Source organism: Chionomys nivalis, chromosome 1, assembly GCF_950005125.1.
Source record: "Chionomys nivalis chromosome 1, mChiNiv1.1, whole genome shotgun sequence".
NCBI lineage: Eukaryota > Metazoa > Chordata > Mammalia > Rodentia > Cricetidae > Chionomys > Chionomys nivalis.
In genome coordinates, this window is record NC_080086.1 from 34,267,638 (window position 1) to 34,285,521 (window position 17,884).

General features: G+C 38.8%; 1 protein-coding gene and 1 pseudogene across 1 annotated transcript in view; both read left to right on the forward strand.

Moving 5' to 3' along the window:
- The first annotated feature begins 377 nt into the window (after positions 1 to 377).
- Positions 378 to 17,884, forward strand: part of Tmcc1 (transmembrane and coiled-coil domain family 1) — a 127,864-nt gene continuing 110,357 nt past the window's right edge. Inside the window, exon 1 of the mRNA XM_057784802.1 lies at positions 378 to 1,064. Within this exon, the coding sequence (XP_057640785.1) occupies positions 501 to 1,064 (564 nt within the window). The 5' untranslated portion in view covers positions 378 to 500. The remainder of the gene's footprint in view (positions 1,065 to 17,884) is intronic.
- On the forward strand, positions 3,243 to 3,982 carry LOC130876546 (40S ribosomal protein S23-like; annotated as a pseudogene).

The window sequence follows — 17,884 nt, forward strand, 5'->3', positions numbered from 1 at the left end:
ATACTAAATGGTCTAGTTCTCTTGATTCTCTAAGCAATGGCTGCTTGTCCTGCCAGCTGCTATTATGGTGTCTATTCCAAAATGGTCCTATCCTTCATATACTGAAACTTGTAAAAGGATTTTTTTCCCCGACATTGCTATTTTCATTTCCTGTGTTTTGGGCTTTTTATTCTAGAAAATACCATAACCCATTATCTGAAAAAAATTATCTTTTAATCTTTTGATTAAAGATTGCTTAATGATAGTAACTTATTTGTTTGGCTAGCTGCATGTTTTCTTTGTTTCTTTGTAGTGTTTCTGTATTTTTGCATGGATGTATGATACAAGGTTGTTGTTTTTTTTTTCTTTTTCTTTTTCTTTTTTTTAACATTAGGTAGGCATGAAGCCTCCATCTTACAGCTGCATGCATAGTCACTGGTGAAACAAATGCCTACCTAATTTGACAGTCTCGGTGTGTTTAAAATTTTTTGAGTTTGCAAATAAGCTTATTAAGCTTACTAATGGAGCCTTCCGGCAGTGAACAGTTATTTGAGGACCCTGATCCTGGAGGCAAATCCCAAGATGCAGAAGCCAGGAGGCAGACAGAATCAGAACAAAAGTTATCTAAAATGACCCACAATGCTCTGGAGAACATTAATGTGATTGGCCAAGGTTTGAAGCATCTCTTCCAGCACCAGCGCAGAAGGTCATCCGTGTCTCCACACGATGTGCAGCAGCTTCAGACAGATCCAGAGCCTGAAGTGGATCTGGACAGTCAGAACGCATGTGCTGAGATTGATGGTGTCTCCACCCACCCCACAGCTCTGAATCGTGTTCTGCAACAGATTCGAGTGCCACCCAAGATGAAGAGAGGGACAAGCTTGCATAGTAGGCGGGGCAAGTCAGAAGCCCCAAAGGGAAGTCCCCAAATCAACAGGAAATCTGGCCAAGAGGTGGCTGCTGTTATACAGTCAGGTCGACCCAGGTCTTCATCCACAACTGATGCTCCTACCAGCTCTTCCGTGATGGAAATAGCTTGTGCTGCTACTGTGTGTGTGCCCGGAGATGAGTCAACTGCAGAGCGGGTAAGTCTATTAGATTTCTGTTAACTTACTATTTCATAGACTTTATGTGACTGTGTGTACACACACACACGTATACACACTACAAATGATCAGTCTGGTTTTTAAAGTATTTTGGGTTTTAGTTAGATATTTTGAAGATTTCCATGATAGATCTAATGGTGTATACCTATAATCCCAGTGCTTGATAGGGGGAGGTAGGAGGATCAGGAATTGGCTGTGTACGGTTTGAGACTAAATATGTTTTAGGCCTGCCTGTGTAATGTGAGACCATGTCTCAGAAAAAAACAAAACAAAAAAGAAAATAATTCCTGTTTACTTGTACTAATGTGCAAAGCATGACTTTGACCTGATGAGTAACAAGGAATTTAGTTAGAACTATCACGGTATGTGGATTATTGAAAGTTCCTCATTTTTGTATTTCATGTTTATTTATTCGTGTTGTGGAAGGGCACATTACAGAGTGCGTGTGCATGCCAGAGAAGAACTTGTAGGAGTTTAGTCTTTCCTTCTGTCATGTGAGTCCCAAGAATTAAACTCCAGATCCTCAAGCTTGGCAGTGAGCACCTGTCCCCACTGGGTTGTCTCATGGTGGTGGAGAAATCTCTTGCAGTCGAAGCTAACCTCAAAATTACTATGTATCAGAGTACAACTTTAAAGTTCTGATCCTCCTGCTTTTAACTCCCAAGTGCTAGGAGTATAAGCGTGTATTAACACACCCGGTTTATTCAGTGTTGTGGATTAAACTCGGACCCTGTGTACTCTGGGCAAGCGCTGTGCCAACTCAGCTACCCAGCCCAAAGGTTCAGTTTTCCTTTCCTTTTTAGGTTTATTGGGATCATTTTTCCCTATATGAAAACATTATTAACATATTCAAACTTTAAACCTTTGAAAATATTAGTCTCATCTCATGTATGTCCATAGTACATGTGTGCAAAATAAACTCGGCTCATATTAATTAGAGGACCATCTTTGAGTTCATAAAGGCAGATTGATAGTCATAAGCAGCTATTTTCTCAGAAATGCTGTTTTTAAAGTTTAAAAACTAAGTATCTTGAATTTTAAAGAAACATGCTCAATATGGAAAAATTGGAAATATAGAAAGGAAAAGGAAAAAATAAAAATAGCTCTTGCCAATATTTTGGTAGGTTTTTTCCAATATATTACTTGCATTTGAAAAATAAATTGAAGACGGCTTATTTTTAATCAATTTTATTACTAATTTAAGTAAAATCAAACTCATTTAATGTTGAGTTTTTTCAACTAAAACTCTATTATGAGCATTTTTCTATATCTGTAAATACAATTTCATTTAAATTTTTTACTGACTATATAATACTGTGAACTAACTTGCTGTAATATAGTTTTTATTCATCATTTTATATATTAGAGAATATGAAAATACATTGCAGTATAGTTATCTTAACACTTGAAAGTAATAGATAATGCACCTTATTGTATCTTAATGACCGTTATAATGATAGCTGCCATTTATTCTTTGCTTATGATGTGGCAGAAACTTTGTTTAAACACATGTGTAATTTTCTCCTTGGTGCTCAAACAGCCATATACTTGGCTTTGATAGATTGTTTTTTCATCGTTGTTGATGAGACAGCAAAAATGTAGGAAGTTAAGTATTCTCGCGGTTTCATAACAGCTTGTTTCACCACCAGAATGTTTCAGAGCTTAAGCAATATAGAACTTTTTTTTTTTTTTTTTTGAGACAGGTCTCACTATGTAGCACTGGTTGGCCTGGAATTCACTGGAGACCAGGCTATCCTTGAACTCACAGTAGTCCACCTGCCTCTGCTTCCTCAGTGCTGAGATTAAAAGTGTCTGACACAACACTCATCCTTAGGCATGTTTTTTAGCTACCATATTCTGTGTACAAGAAGTTATAGTTTCTCTTTCTCCAATTTATAAACTTTATATATGATAATTTTATATATATAAGTTACGTGTATATAATAGGAAAAATTAGCTAGTGGTATTAAGTTATAAAGATTCAGGTGGTTTTATACTAGATCTTTCTGTCAGATTTTTAAAAATTTGGCTGTCTTATAAAATCAGTTCAGTTTTACCCACCATTTGTGCCCACAGTTCTTCCATAGTGTCTTTGAGAATTCTCTGATACTAACCCATGAAGTACCCGAAGTGTATACCCGTGTGCTATCAGGCCATATGTATTGGGTAAATAACAAATACACTGAGAAGAGGAGAATTGTCAGGTTGACAGGAGTAAGAGACTTTGATTTGGGACTGCTCTAAGGAATAAGAGATGGAGACATACATAAGTGTTCTGACCTAGAAAAAGATGTTAGTTTAAGGCAGGGGAATTATAAGAAAAAAGGAAAATATTGTTAAAGTTAAGATGGCATTTTCTCTCGGGCCCTTGGTGCTAGCAAGATGGGCGTGTTGTGGTCTCCAGGAAGCTCTGCAGCCACCGACGGGACCAGAAGTGGCAGAATAAACAATAGAAGAAAGCCCACGTGGGCACAGCCCTTAAGGCCAATCCTTTTGGAGGTGTCTCTCATGCCAAGGAAATTGTGCTGGAAAAAATACGGGTTGAAACCAAACAGCCAAATTCTGCTATCAGGAAGTGTGTCAGGGTGCAGCTCATCAAGAACAGCAAGAAGATCACAGCTTTTGTGCCCAATGATGGTTGCTCGAACTTTATTGAGGAAAACGATGAAGTTCTGGTTGCTGGATTTGGTTGAAAGAGTCATGCTGTAGGTGATATTCATGGAGTTTGCTTTAAGCTTGTTAAAGTAGCCAGTGTGTCCCTTTTGGCCCTGTACAAAGGCAAGAAGACCAAGATCCTAAATTTTGACAGTGGAATCACAGTAATAAATTTTTATATTCTGAAAAGAAAAATAAAGTTAAGATGGCTAAAGGAGTTTGCTGCCTCGGTACCTTGTTAGAATGACTTGACAGGTTGAACATTCCTTTTTCTTTGCCATCTCATACTCATTCAAAATGTGTGGTTAGACTTAGGAGTACGTATTCTATGTAAGGCATTCTGGAAACCCTTATTGAAGATATTTAGATATATAATACCTGATCTTAGCTCCTAAGAGTATTTTAAACTAGCATGATATGATAGTGAGGTAGTAACCACACAAATGAGTAAAGCTGATAGAAGGGAAAACATTTGTCTTTGTTGCGCTTACTGTATAGAAATGGAAGATAGATAAATAAAACTTGAGTAAAAGACACAAAGAGTAAGAACTCTTTAAGTAGAAAGTCAGGGAAGACCTTATGAAGAATATGCTGCCTGAGGATGTGAAGAAGCAAACCATCATCATTCAGGTGCCTGAGCAGGACGAAGAACAACTAGAAATGTCCCAGAGGCTTGAACAGTTACCAAAAAAAAAAAAAAAAAATCCTGAAAAATAGTTTGTTAGCTTCAAGGGAAAAGGTAACTGTACTTCCAGAAGCGAAGTCGTAGCTACTGTGTGTGTCAGATGGGTGAGGAGCAGTACTTGGTTAGAATTGTTTTGTTTTGTTTTGTTTTGTTTTGTTTTGTTTTGTTTTGTTTTTGAGACAGGGTTTCTCTGTAGCTTTGGAGCCTGTCCTGGAACTCCCTTTGTAGACCAGGCTGGCCTCGAACTCACAGAGACCCGCCTGCCTCTGCCTCCCAAGTGCTGGGATTAAAGGCGTGCGCCACCACCGCCCGGCTAGAATAGTTTTTTCTAATAAGAGCTTGAAGGATTGAGGAATGGCTCACTTACGCATAAAAACCTGAGTTCAATCTCCAGAATCTTCATAGAAAAAGCCAGGTGCAGTGTTCATATACCTGAAATCCTAGTGCTTGAGAGTCATCTTGGCCAGCTAGACTACCTGAATCAGTAAGCTCTAGACTCATTGAGAGACCCTATCTCAAAACTTTGGGTGGAGGTACTGGAGAGATTACTCAATGGATAGGAAATGTTTGAGGACCTGAGTTCAAACCCTCACTTCAACACCCAGATCAAAAAGCTAAACAGAACTTTTTTTTTTTAACATATGGGTATATGTGTGTCCATAACTTCATTGCTGTGAATGGATGGAGACAGGACAATTAGGACTTACAGGCTGCTAGTATCAATCTAAGTTTATTTATTAACAGAGCCTGTCTCAAAGGAATAAGGTAGAGAGTAATAATACATCAGGACATGTGGCATCCCCCTCTGGCCTGTGCACCCATGCTCATATCTTTAACATTTTAAACAGAGAAATTGGGGGATTATTGAGAAAGATACCCAACACAGACCTCTGAGCTCCACACACATACACAAAAGAATTTGACCTACAGGTAGTATTCAAACTTTTTTGTAGTTTGAATGTTAGCACTTTGAACCTTTATGGGCTTACCTATGGCCATAGTCCTGTTGTCTGTCTAAGGTATTCTCTCAGGTCATCCCTCCTCCCAACGTGCGTTTGTTCTTTCCTTTACATTCTACATATGTACATGTGTGGATACACACAAGTATTTATACTGTTTATGTTAATTTTGAGGTGCAATGTGTAAATCTGAGCTACCCTTTTCATTGCTTTTCTTATAACAGACTTCATTCTACCAATTCCTTAAGTGTCCCTTAAACATCCCTAAATTGTTAACAGTTTGAGATATTCAAGTCAGTTTACTACCTTGTTAGCAAAGACCCTACGGTGTTGTTAGGAAGGCAGGAGTTACATATGTGGCATTCTAAGAACAACGTTGGTATAATTGTAGTCAGTTCCAGAAGTCAGGAGCTTGTGGTTTTAGATCCTAGTTCTATTTCTGTTATTAAATTTTGTTATCAATGTGACCTTAAGGAAACTGAACTTTCTAGGTTTCATTTCTCTAGTTCCAAGATGAGATCATTGTGCTAAATAATATTTAATTTAATTAATGTTTCCAGTCTGGAAACATTATACACTTGCTTTACTTCCCATTTTTTCTCTGTCTAGCACAGAAGGATTAACTGCTGAGTTGTTCAGAGCTGGTAGAGTTGATCCACTTACTGTAGTTCCTGATCCCCTCCTCCCGGAGAGCTCAGTTGATCACTGTGCCGCATCTTATTCTCCATTCTCAGCAGTGCAAAGCCTAGGTAGGGAACAATACATCATCCTATCTGCTAAAATTAAGAGCAGTACAAAGTCCAGAGGAGGGTTAAAGACAGAGGCCAGTTGAATGGGCATTCTAGAGAATGTGGGCCTTGCAGAGTATCCTAGAACTATGGAGCCCTGTCAGAATATCACTTTCTATCATAAGGTAACAAAACTAATGCAGGTAATCAGGTGTCAAAGTAACTGAGATACAAAGGAAAACTGCAAAAACATTCCAAGACTTGATTTTACCTACAAGGCCAAAAAGTCGTGAAAACGCCCATTTGTCCCCTAAATGCATTTTAATTCTTTATACCCCACATAGAACCCTACTGAGAGTAAGTAAAGACCATCAGGAGACATTAGAAGATTAGATTAGACAAGAGAAGATTAGCAAAATGTATGACTGTGTATAACTGACTTTAAAATTTCAGAATTATTTCAGCTTAGGAGAAATTCTTTGAGCAATGTATGTGAGTTTGATAATGTGATTGGAAATAGAGTGGTACTAAGACTCTGAAAGGGGGTACTGGAGAGATGGCTCAGCAGTTAAGACCACTGACTGCTCTTCCAGAAGACCTGGGTTCAACTGCTAATACCCATATGGCAGCTCACAGCTGTCTGTAACTCCAGTTCCAGGAGATCTGACACCAATGCACTTAAAATAAAGTTAAATACATTTTTAAAAAAGATTATGAAAGGAACTGAAAATATATTAGAAGGACTCTTTCCTAAGGAAGATAGTTTTTCCTGCTCTTCTGTTTTCCTGGTTGCCCGTAGTTGTCTAGTGTTGAGACCCTTTCCGTGTTAGCATGTTCATTGGTGTTGTTCAGGTCTTATTTGATGAAACTTCATGGGTCTGTAGCCTCTCTGCATTTCTAGAAGACACAGTTTTAGTAAACTTCCTGCTTCTCTGTATTTTACGATCTTTCTTCCTTCTATTGTGATATGATTCCCCTGAGTCTTTGGGGCAGGAATTGTTTTTACAGATATATCAATTTAGATTGGTCACCTCGTGATCTTTTCTGCATTTTCATTGGTTGTAGTTTTCTATATGGTCTCTGTCTGTTACAAAGATAAATTTCTCTGATTAAGGGTGAGAATTAAATCTGTTTGTGAGTATAAGGACAAATATGTAGCACATAATTAGGAATTGGAAGAGCCCTCTTGATTGGTTATTTGATACCAAGTAATTATCCCTGAGATCATAGACATACAGCCAGCATTATATGGACTGAGCATGTAGTATTTATATGTTTAGGACACACATACTCGTGCCTGAGTGTGTGTGCACGCATAACAATGATTAAAGAGACCATAAATCTGAGTGCGAGGGGGAATGTATGGAAGCAATCAGAAAAGGAAGAGAGGAAATAATATAGAAACTATTACAAGTAAATTTTAAAAATATATATATTGGAGGTTTTTTTGGACTAATTTTATTCAAGATGGACTAACACAGGAGAGAAAATAAAGCGAAGATCTCAGAGAGATTAGTTGTGAGGTGCAGTCTTAAAGCACAGTTGTTTGTTTCTATGTGTGAAGCCACTCTGAATTTTAGTTAGCAAGAAATAATATATATGAAGATTCTCACTAGAGCCCCAAAGTTCCATTCTTCTAACATCCTGTTGGAGTGCTGTACCCTGTGCTGCTTGCTGTAGTGGTAATTATATAGTAAGTGCAACAGGAATCAGTACAATTTACAAATTGCTGCTTTTATAAAATACAAACTTTTTTGCTATGAATTCTGAGAAAGAATAAACTTAATTAGAGGGACATGAAAAGTCAATGCAAATCTTGGATCTTCTAGGGATAAAATTTGAGGTCATTGATCATTATTTTTAAGACCAAGAATTTACTATATTAATTTCTCATTTAGTGACAAAGTTAAGGAATGCACTGTCTTTATTGACTAAAGTTGGGGAATCTTTGGGGTTCACTTACTACAATATAAATAGAGAAAAAGAACTTTTATAATATTTGGCTCTAACTGGAATATGAACAGAAAGTGGTTTGAGAAATATATGGGTTAAAGAAATTTCTGAAATAGTTAGTTGAGCATTAATCAAGTCCAATAAGCCAGTGTGCCTGCCATCCACACAGGGAAGAAGTCAAACAGTGGAAAGGGTGATTTCAGCTGCAGTCCACTAGGTGGGGTCCTAGGCCTGGAAGAGGAGGTAAGAAATGTGGAATAAGTTTTAGGAATGGGCTGAATGAAGCATTTGCTCTTGTAATTTGAATTGATTTGATCACTTTAGCTATGGAACAAATGGTAAAAGAGGCAGGATTTGACAGTGTTGAAATTTAAGATAAGGAATTTTAAGCAATTAGATTTGGCTACAAACCACAAGAAAATATTATTTATTTTCCCAATTAATAATTATGTATAGTTTTCATAAAAATTCTAGCAAAGGTCTCTGTCTTCTGTACATTTAATATTTGTTGGATTGTTGACACCTTCAAGGGAATGTTTTACAGACAGTCAATAATACAGGACTGGAAAAGTGGCCATATGTTAAAAATGAAAACATACTTTTGGTCCCTTAGTTTTCCTTAACAGGTACTTTATAAACCAAACCTTGATCACCAAGTTTGGTAACTTTGGGGTTGTTAGTCTTCAGCCCTTAGAGTCAGAATGCGTAGTTCTATCCTTTGCCGCAGACACATTTAAAACGATATAATGTGAATAGAGTGAATTTAGGGAGGTGACTCAGTGGGCAAAAGCACTTGCTGTACAATCCTGACAACTTGAGTTCAGATTCCAGAACCCACACAAAAAGCCAGATGCAGTAGAGCACATCTGTAATTCCAGAATCACTGTGGTGATTCAGGAGAATCACTGAGAGACTTGCTGTCCATGTTAGCTTAGAATACACAGTACATACTCAGAAGCAAGGTGGAAGGCTAGAATGGACTACTGGAAATTGTCCTCTGACCTCTATACATGTGCTGTGGTATATGCTGTGCCACATGTACACTTACACTCATTTGTCATACGCACACACCATAGACACATTAATAAAACAAATATGTAGATGGTGGTCCCAGAAGATTTTTTTTCCTTAAACATTTTATGTCAGAAACTAGAGAAATGGCTTAGCAGTTAAGAACACTTGCTGCTTTTGTAGAGGGCCTGGGTTTAGTTGCTACCACCCACTTGACAGTTCACAACCACCTATCACTCCAGCTTCAGGAGAGTCAACCACCTCTTCTGTCCTTCAGGGTCACAAAAATACAAATGTGTTACACAGATATGCAAACAGTCAAAATATTCATACATAAAATGAGAATAAGTAAATATTTAATGTCAGCACTTAATGTGATTGTTTTGAGTGGAAGTAGATAGGAAAAAGTGTTATTGCCCTTAATAAGTGAAAATGAAAACCTGACAGTGGATAGCAGTGAACACTAGAAAATAGGGTATACCTGAGAAACTTACATTCCAGTAAATTGGAAATATGGAAGAAATGACTGAATTGTGCAAAGTTGAACATCATAGGTAGATTTTTTTAAACTGTGTTTGCTTTTCATATCTGAGTTATGTATGTTATGTTCAGAAACAGCAAGCTTTATGATGAAGGTATGACATAAAGCAAACTGTAGTCCATTCTTTAAATTTTAAGCCATTTGAGGTGGTGCTTGCTTGTAATCCCAGCACAGAGGAGACTGAGCAAGATGATCTGAGTTGGAAGCCAGTCTGGCCTATACAGAGAGACGTTGGATTAAAACAAACAAAAAATTAAATTTTACCTATTATTCTTTGTCTTAAAAAGTAGTCACATGTGGGTGGGTGGCCCCCTCGCGGTCCTCACTTCCTTGCTCATGTTCTTCCTCCTTCTGCTCCTCATTTGGACCTTGGGAGCTCAGTCCAGTGCTCCAATGTGGGTCTCTGTCTCTATCTCCATCCATCACCAGATGAAGGGTCTATGGTGATATGCAAGATATTCATCAGTATGGCTATAGGATCGGGCCATTTCAGGCTCCCTCTCCTCAGTTGCCCAAGGATCTAGCTGGGGACATCTCCGTGGACACCTGGGGACACCTCTAGAGTCCAGTCTCTTGCCAACCCTAAAATGGCTCCCTTAATTAAGACATATACTTCCCTGCTCCCATATCCACCCTTCCTCCATCCCAACCGTCCCATTCCCCCAAGCTCTCCCCATCCCCCACTTCTCACTTTTTTCTCCCCATCTCCCCTTACCCCCACCCCCAAGTTTCCAATTTTTGCCTGGTGGGGCTGATCTAATGGGAGCTCACCAAAGCAAGCTGGACTGGGACTGATAGAGCATGTGATCAAACTGGACTCTTTGAACATGTCGGACAAGGAGGGCTGACTGAGAAGCCAAGGACAATGGCACTGAGTTTTGATCCTACTGCATGTACTGGCTTTGTGGGAGCCTAGTCTGTTTGGATGCTCACCTTCCTAGACCTGGATGGAAGGGAGAGGTCCTTGAACTTCCCACAGGGCAGGGAACCCTGACTGCTCTTTGGACTGGAGGGGGGGGGGGAGAGAAATGGGAGGAGGTGGAAATTTTTAAGTAAAAATAAATTAAAAAAATAGAAAAAAGTAGTCACATGCTTTAGGGTAAAGGGGACCTCTAAAGGAGTCTAACATAGACCTGGTTTCTGATTTCCCCTTTTGTTCACAGGGGCCTTGGTACTTTATCATAACCTTGCATCTTAGTAGCTGGGAAAACTTCAGTTTCCCAAAGAGGTTGTGATTCTTGTTATCTAACAAACCTCACTTTAAAGATTCATAATGGACACTCAGAGGGACAGACCATGGTCAAATATTAATACCAGACAATCTCTAGACTAGATTGCTTTCCTCAGTGATCATAGCATAGCATTTTTAAGAAAAACAGGTAGCTTTGGCAAGTTAGCAAAAAAAAACTGGGCTTAGCAAACTGTGTATTTCAGAAATTGACAAGTATGTGTTAAAATTTATTTACTTAGATGTTACATCATCATGACCTTTGATTTCATTGGTTAGTATAAGTCCATGAGATTTCACTTTTGAACCTTGACATTTAGAATCACAATTATTACACATTCTGCATTAATGAATGCTTTGTGTGTAGATACAACTAAAAATATTTTGAAATTTTTTATCTACCTCCCATCTTGCTGGAAGAATGCTGGCATTCACCACTTTCTAGCTTTCTTATGTGGGTTCAGAGGCTTACACCCACTGAGATGTCTCTCTGGCCATAGAGTTACTTTTAATACTCTATGTAAAATGTAAGCAGTGATGTTGTGCATGCTCAGATTTCTAAATTAGCAAAGGATTATTTAGAATGTCTAAAATATAAGTCTTATTTAGTGAGGTAACCAGCTAAATAAGCAGTCTTTGTGGAGGTACTTCTGCATTGTGTATAGGAGAGAATTCATTATTAAAGTCTCACATAAGCCACAATACAACATTTCAGAGTTCTAGTTAGAAAAGGCAATGAAGGCAAAACTCATACCTATGTAACCTGCCTTGGCAATATTGATTGCTTGTTGGTTGGTTTATTTGGGTTTTTTTGTTTGTTTTTGTTTTGGTTTGGTTTTTTTGTTTTGGTTTGTTTTGTTTTTCGAGACAGGGTTTCTCTGTAGCTTTGGTGCCCGTCCCGGAACTAGCTCTTGTAGACCAGGCTGGCCTCGAACTCCCAGAGATCCGCCTGCCTCTGCCTCCTGAGTGCTGGGATTAAAGGCGTGCGCCACCACCACCCGGCTTTGTTTTGGTTTTTGAGACAGGGTTTCTCTATCTAACAGCCCTAACTATCCTGGAACTAACTCTGTAGACCAGGCTGGCTTTGAACTCACAAAGAGCCACATGCCTCTGCCTCCCAAGTTCTGGGATTAAAGACGAGTGCCACCACTGCCCGGCTGGCAATATTGATTTTTAACAGACCATTCAATATTGAGCTTTTCCTGATATAGTTGGTAAGATTCTTTGTAAGGTTGTTTACAGGACTATAACTTTTCTTAAAATTAGGTATATAGGGGCTGGAGAAATGGCTCAGGAGATGCTGCAGAGGATCTGGGTTTGGTTCCTGGCATGTCACATGGCAGCTTACAACTACCCATTACTCCTTTTCCAGGGAATTCAACACCCTCTTCCCACCTGAACAGGTACTAGGCACACTCTTGGTGCATGGGCATATATGCAGACAAAACACTGAATAAATACATCTAAAAATATTTTTAATGAGGTAATTAGGGTTAGGGAAAATTTCAAACTTGTCCATGACCAGAGTGCTAATAGATTAGTCTTGCTGGATCTTCAATAGCACAGATAGTAATTGGCTGCTTTTATTGTATATCTAGTATAGCCAATACATTGTAAATTAAGAAGCTATTGAAGATGCTAGAAGGAAGTAGATAGGCAAAAAAAAAAAAATTAATGAACTACAAATTTTCCTAAAACAACAAAAAGGTAAAAAAAAATTGTTATTAAGTAATTGACATGGTTTTAAACTAATAATTACTCTTAAAAAAGACACTTAGATGAAATGAAAACCCATGTTTCCTATTTTTTTATTCTATCTACAATCAAAAGGTCACAGTAAAATTGCCAGATAATAACTACTACTTCCCCTCAAACAATTTGTATTTCACTCAAAGCAATGTGTATGTAAAGAAAATAAGTTATTGTTAGCTGACTTGTTTTGTTTACTTGTTACCATAACTGGCAGGTAGCCTGGCAGTCAGTGGCAAAGATGCTTTTGTTGATTTGTGGGCTTTTTTTCCCCTGTTGTTTTGCTAACCATGTGGAAGGAAAGATACAAATGTAAGGGTATTTTCCTAAGAAATCTTTTCCTGTAGAACTTTCCATTAATACAGAAGTCTTAATTGTACTGGTGGGGGGCATTTCTTCAGTTGTTGGTAGGATGACAACTCGGCAGCATTCTTGGTCTAGCCTCTCAGATCTCCCAAAGCATCCCATTCTCCTTGTGTCACTAGAGCCAGACCTCACCAGTAGGCCAAATCTTGCTTCCTGTGTTTCTCTGGTAGGGCTATGAGAATGTGTCATTCTTTCTGCACAGGAGTTGTCTTCAGTAAGCCTCTTCTGCATGATTCTCTTTTCCAGTTAATAATCTCTAGTGGCTGGGGTGTTTGATTGTTTGTTTTTATAAATCAGAAAGTATTTATTAATACAGGCTTTGGAAGGGCTATAGGTGCAGTAATGGACCTTTTTTGTCAACAACTGGACTTTCAAATATTATTACTTATTTTATAATAATGAATAAATAATAAATTTATTTTATAAATAATAATAAACAAGGAACAAGTGAAGTAGAAATGTCTTGTCATGTCCACACAGTTGATAAGAGGCTATAACTAGGTATTAGAACCAACTCTTTTTTTTTTGTTTTGTTTTTTTAATTTATTAGATTTCTTTAAAAAAAATACTAATTCAAGTTCCCACTCTCTCCTCTCCTCCCATTCCCTTCACACACCCTCCCATTACACCCCCATCAAATCCTCAGAGAAGGTAAGGCACATTGCTTTGTGGAAGGTCCAAGGCCCTACCTATTATATCTAGGCTGAGCAAGGTATGCATCCAAAGAAAATAGGATCCCAAAAAGCCAGTACAATAGGGATAAATTCTGGTGCCACTGCCAGTGGTCCCTCAGTCTGCCCCAGTCATGCAACTGTTAGCCACATTCAGAGGGACTAGTTTGGTCCTATGTTGTTCCTTCCCAGTCCGGTTTGAGTGGGTGAGCTCCTATTGTCTCAGGTAAACTGTTTCAGTGGTTGTACCCATCATGGTCTTTACCTCTTTGCTCATATTCTCATTCCATTCATTCTTCAGTTGAACTTTGGAAGCTTAGTCCAATGCTCCGATGTGGGTCTCTGTCTGTTTCCATCAGTTGCTGGATGAAGGTTCTATGGTGATATTTAAGATAGTCATCAATCTGACTATAGGGCACTTCAAGGTTAAGCCCCCTCTCCTCTATTGCTTAGGGTCTTAGGCGGGGTCATTCTTGTGGATTCCTGGGAATTTCCCTAGAGCCAAGTTTCTGCTAACCCTGTAATGGCTCCCTCAATCAAGATATCTCTTTCCTTGCTCTTATCTGTCCTTCCTCCATCTTGACTATCCCAGTCCCTCAAGTTCTCCTGAACCTTCCTCTTCCCCTTTTTCCCCTGTTCTCCCCCGCACCCATGTTCCCAATTTTGTCAGGCATTCTTGTCTGTTTCTAATTTCCAGGTGGGTCTATATCTGTTTTTTCTTTGAGAACCAATTCTTTTTTAAAATTCTGTGATAAACATTTGTGTGTCTGTGTGTGTGTGAGCATGCGCGTGCACAGGTCTATGTTCCACCATGCCCAGCTGGATAAATTTTTTTTTTGGAGGGGGGGCTCAGTTTGAGACAGGGTTTCTCTGTAGCTTTGGAGCTTGTCCTGGAACTAGCTCTTGTAGACCAGACTGGTCTTGAACTCACAGAGATCCACCTGCCTCTGCCTCCCGAGTGCTGGGATTAAAGGTGTGCGCCACTATTGCCCAGCTGAATTTTTTACATTGGAATGATTGCACTTGTTTATTGGACTAGGGCCTTAAGCGTATTTGATGATTTAATTTTAACTTAAATCTTTATTTTTAGGAAATATGGGTGCCAGAGAGTTAAAATCATCCACTGGAAATTATAAAAAACTGTGTTAGGACTTTTGAATACCTCATTTTCTGGAGGTCGTCTGTTAATTATATGTAGAACTAATATTTTTTGTAGCTTTGCCCATACCTCTGCATTGATGATTTTTATTGCCTTCCATATATTTTATATGCATTTGTGGCTAACCCTACTACAACCCCAAAGTCTTTTTGTTCTTACTGTTTTTGTCTTTGTTTTCCAAGTCAGGGTTTCTTTGTGTAGCCCTTGACTGGCCTAGAACTTCCTTAGTAGACCAGGCTTAACTCGAACTCACAAAGGTCTGCCAGTCTCTGCCTCCCAAGTGCTGGATTTTAAGGTGTGCGCCACTATTACTCAGCCCACCATCTTCTGAAAATTATAGTAGGTAGATCTCTATGAGTTCAAAGCCACCCTAATCTACATAGTAAGTTACATGACAACTAGGTCTGTGTAAAGAAACTCTGTCTCAAAAATAAAAATTTAAATATACACAATATAGAACAAATCTTGTGCATGATGTGCGTGTGTGAGGGGGTTGGACAGATGACAGTCTCATGTGTTGTTTCTTGGGCACTGACCACCTTGTTTTTGAGGTAGGGTTGATTGGCTGGGATGCCACATAGATACTGGGAACTGAACTCAATTTTTCATGCTTGCAAGGCAAGGATTTCACAAACTATGTCATCTCCCCAGTCTGCTGGAATCAATTCTTAACTAATATTGGCCTAAGTCCTAAATTTTACAGACTCTTATGAATAGTAAATAATTTAACATAGTAGTTTTCTTCCTACATAATAGGAAATTGACTGCCTGTCTTGGAAATCTGAATACCCGTGCTTGCCTTCTATAGAGCTTAGTTATGGCAGCTTTCCAAAATGTCATTCTGCACTCTTCCTTGCTTTAAGTATTTGACTTGTAATAACATGAGCATTTTGTTTAGAAATTTAACATACTTCCTGTACTTGACTGTTTTAAAATATTTTGAAATAATTTTTAATATGGTCTAAAAAATAGCCGGGCAGTGGTGGCGCACGCCTTTAATCCCAGCACTCGGGAGGCAGAGGCAGGCGGATCTCTGTGAGTTCGAGACCAGCCTGGTCTACAAGAGCTAGTTCCAGGACAGGCTCCAAAACCACAGAGAAACCCTGTCTCAAAAAAAACCAAAATAATAATAATAATATGTAGCAAGTCTTTCTCTGTTCCTTCAGCCAGCCCCCAAATAAACGATACAGAGACTTATTATGAAAGCTTGGCCCATAACTGAGGCTTGTTTCTTACTGGCTCTTATAACTTAAATTAACCCATTCTATTAATTACACAATGCCACATGACACATGGCTTGTTACCTCATCTCCTACATGTCATGTTTCCTCTACATCCTCGTGTCTCTGCTCTTCTTCCCAGAGTTCTCTGTGCTTGGAAATCCTGCCTAACTATATTGGCCATTTTCAGCTTTTTATTAAACCAATCAGAATAACATATCTTCTAGTGTAAGGGAATATTCTGCTTAAACTTTTAAGCTTTTTAAATCAAATACTTTGATACGTTCAACCAGAGCAATTTTATTTTTAGATTTAGTTTGGAGAGATAATAAAGTTTCCATAAGCTTTTATCATCTTGTGTGCATGTGGTATGGGTGCAGGTGCCTGAGAAACATGCATTCATGATTAAAAATTGTCAAAAGCCTCATGTACAGTGTAAGTTTAGGGAGATTAAAATAATTTCCCTGGCCGGGCGGTGGTGGCACACGCCTTTAATCCCAGCACTCGGGAGGCAGAGGCAGGCGGATCTCTGTGAGTTCGAGACCAGCCTGGTCTACAAGAGCTAGTTCCAGGACAGGCTCCAAAGCCACAGAGAAACCCTGTCTCGAAAAAAATAAAATAAAATAAAATAAAATAATTTCGCTGTTCCGTTGCCCTGTATGCTTATCAGGGAAATAACTGCTCTTTTGTAAGTTGAGTAGTGTACTGTGATGTTCTCATGCTAAATATTTATTAGGGGGAGAACTAGGGGAGAGAAAAGAGAGAAAGAGACAGGGAACTGCCTCCTCAGAAAGGGCAGAAAGAGAGAGCAGATGTGGAGCTTGTCTTTTAAAGAGACACTTGCACCTGCATAGAATCAGGGTACTACCTACCAAGCTTACCGGGGTGGCCACTCTGCCTCTACCAGGTCCCCAAGGGAAGGGTCCAGGTTTGATTTGCCTGGATGGTGACAATAGCAGAATCATGTATAAGAACTTACCTAGGAGTGGCATTGCCCACAATGGGCTAGGCCCTCCAACATCCATCAGAAATTAATGAAATGCATCACAGGCTTGCCTAGAGGCCAGTCTGGTAGAAGCATTTACTTGATTGAGGTTCCCTCTTCCAAAAGTGGCTTGCTTGTGTCAAAATTAAATAAAACTAGCCAATATAATCCTTAATAATATGGATAGGATCCTTGATATTTAATGCTCAAAAAAGAGAGGAAAGTTATTATTTCTATATACTAACAGCACTGAATTTCACTTACCTCCCTCTTCAAATATCTCTCAAGTTTCTATGTTTAGTTACAAATATTACACATAAACCTTTTCTGGTACATACATTATAATAAAATTTAAATAAAAAGGGTAGAGTTTTTAAAAATGTAGAAGTTGTAGTTTTTTTTTCCCACATCTCATTGATTTTATATTGTGATGCATACTGATGAGTATTTAGACCAAGATGAAAAGAAACAAGCTTTAGCTTCTGGTTTCTACCTGTTCCCATGGCCAACCTGCATCACATCCTTAGGGGTACAGTTCAGTCTTCCTCTGTCAAGGCTTTTCAGAGTCAAAGCTGTTATGAATTTGTGTGCCAATCTATAAATCCCTACTCTGGTGCAGCAAATTCCATTGACATAAAACCATGAGCAAAACACAAAGGGCACACATATCGTCAGCAGCATGCAGATCCAAAGCAGGTGACACTGTGACCTACATTCTCCTCAGCTCTAATCAGCTTAGAAAACCTTTATTCCCAGGCTCACAAAGCCAACCTTCTGACAGAGAAAACAGCACTAGTCTGTTCTCTTTACGGTGAGAAAATTAATCAAATTCAGAGGACACCATACAGTCCTTGAGGCATACATTTCTTAAAAGGATCAATTCATCTAG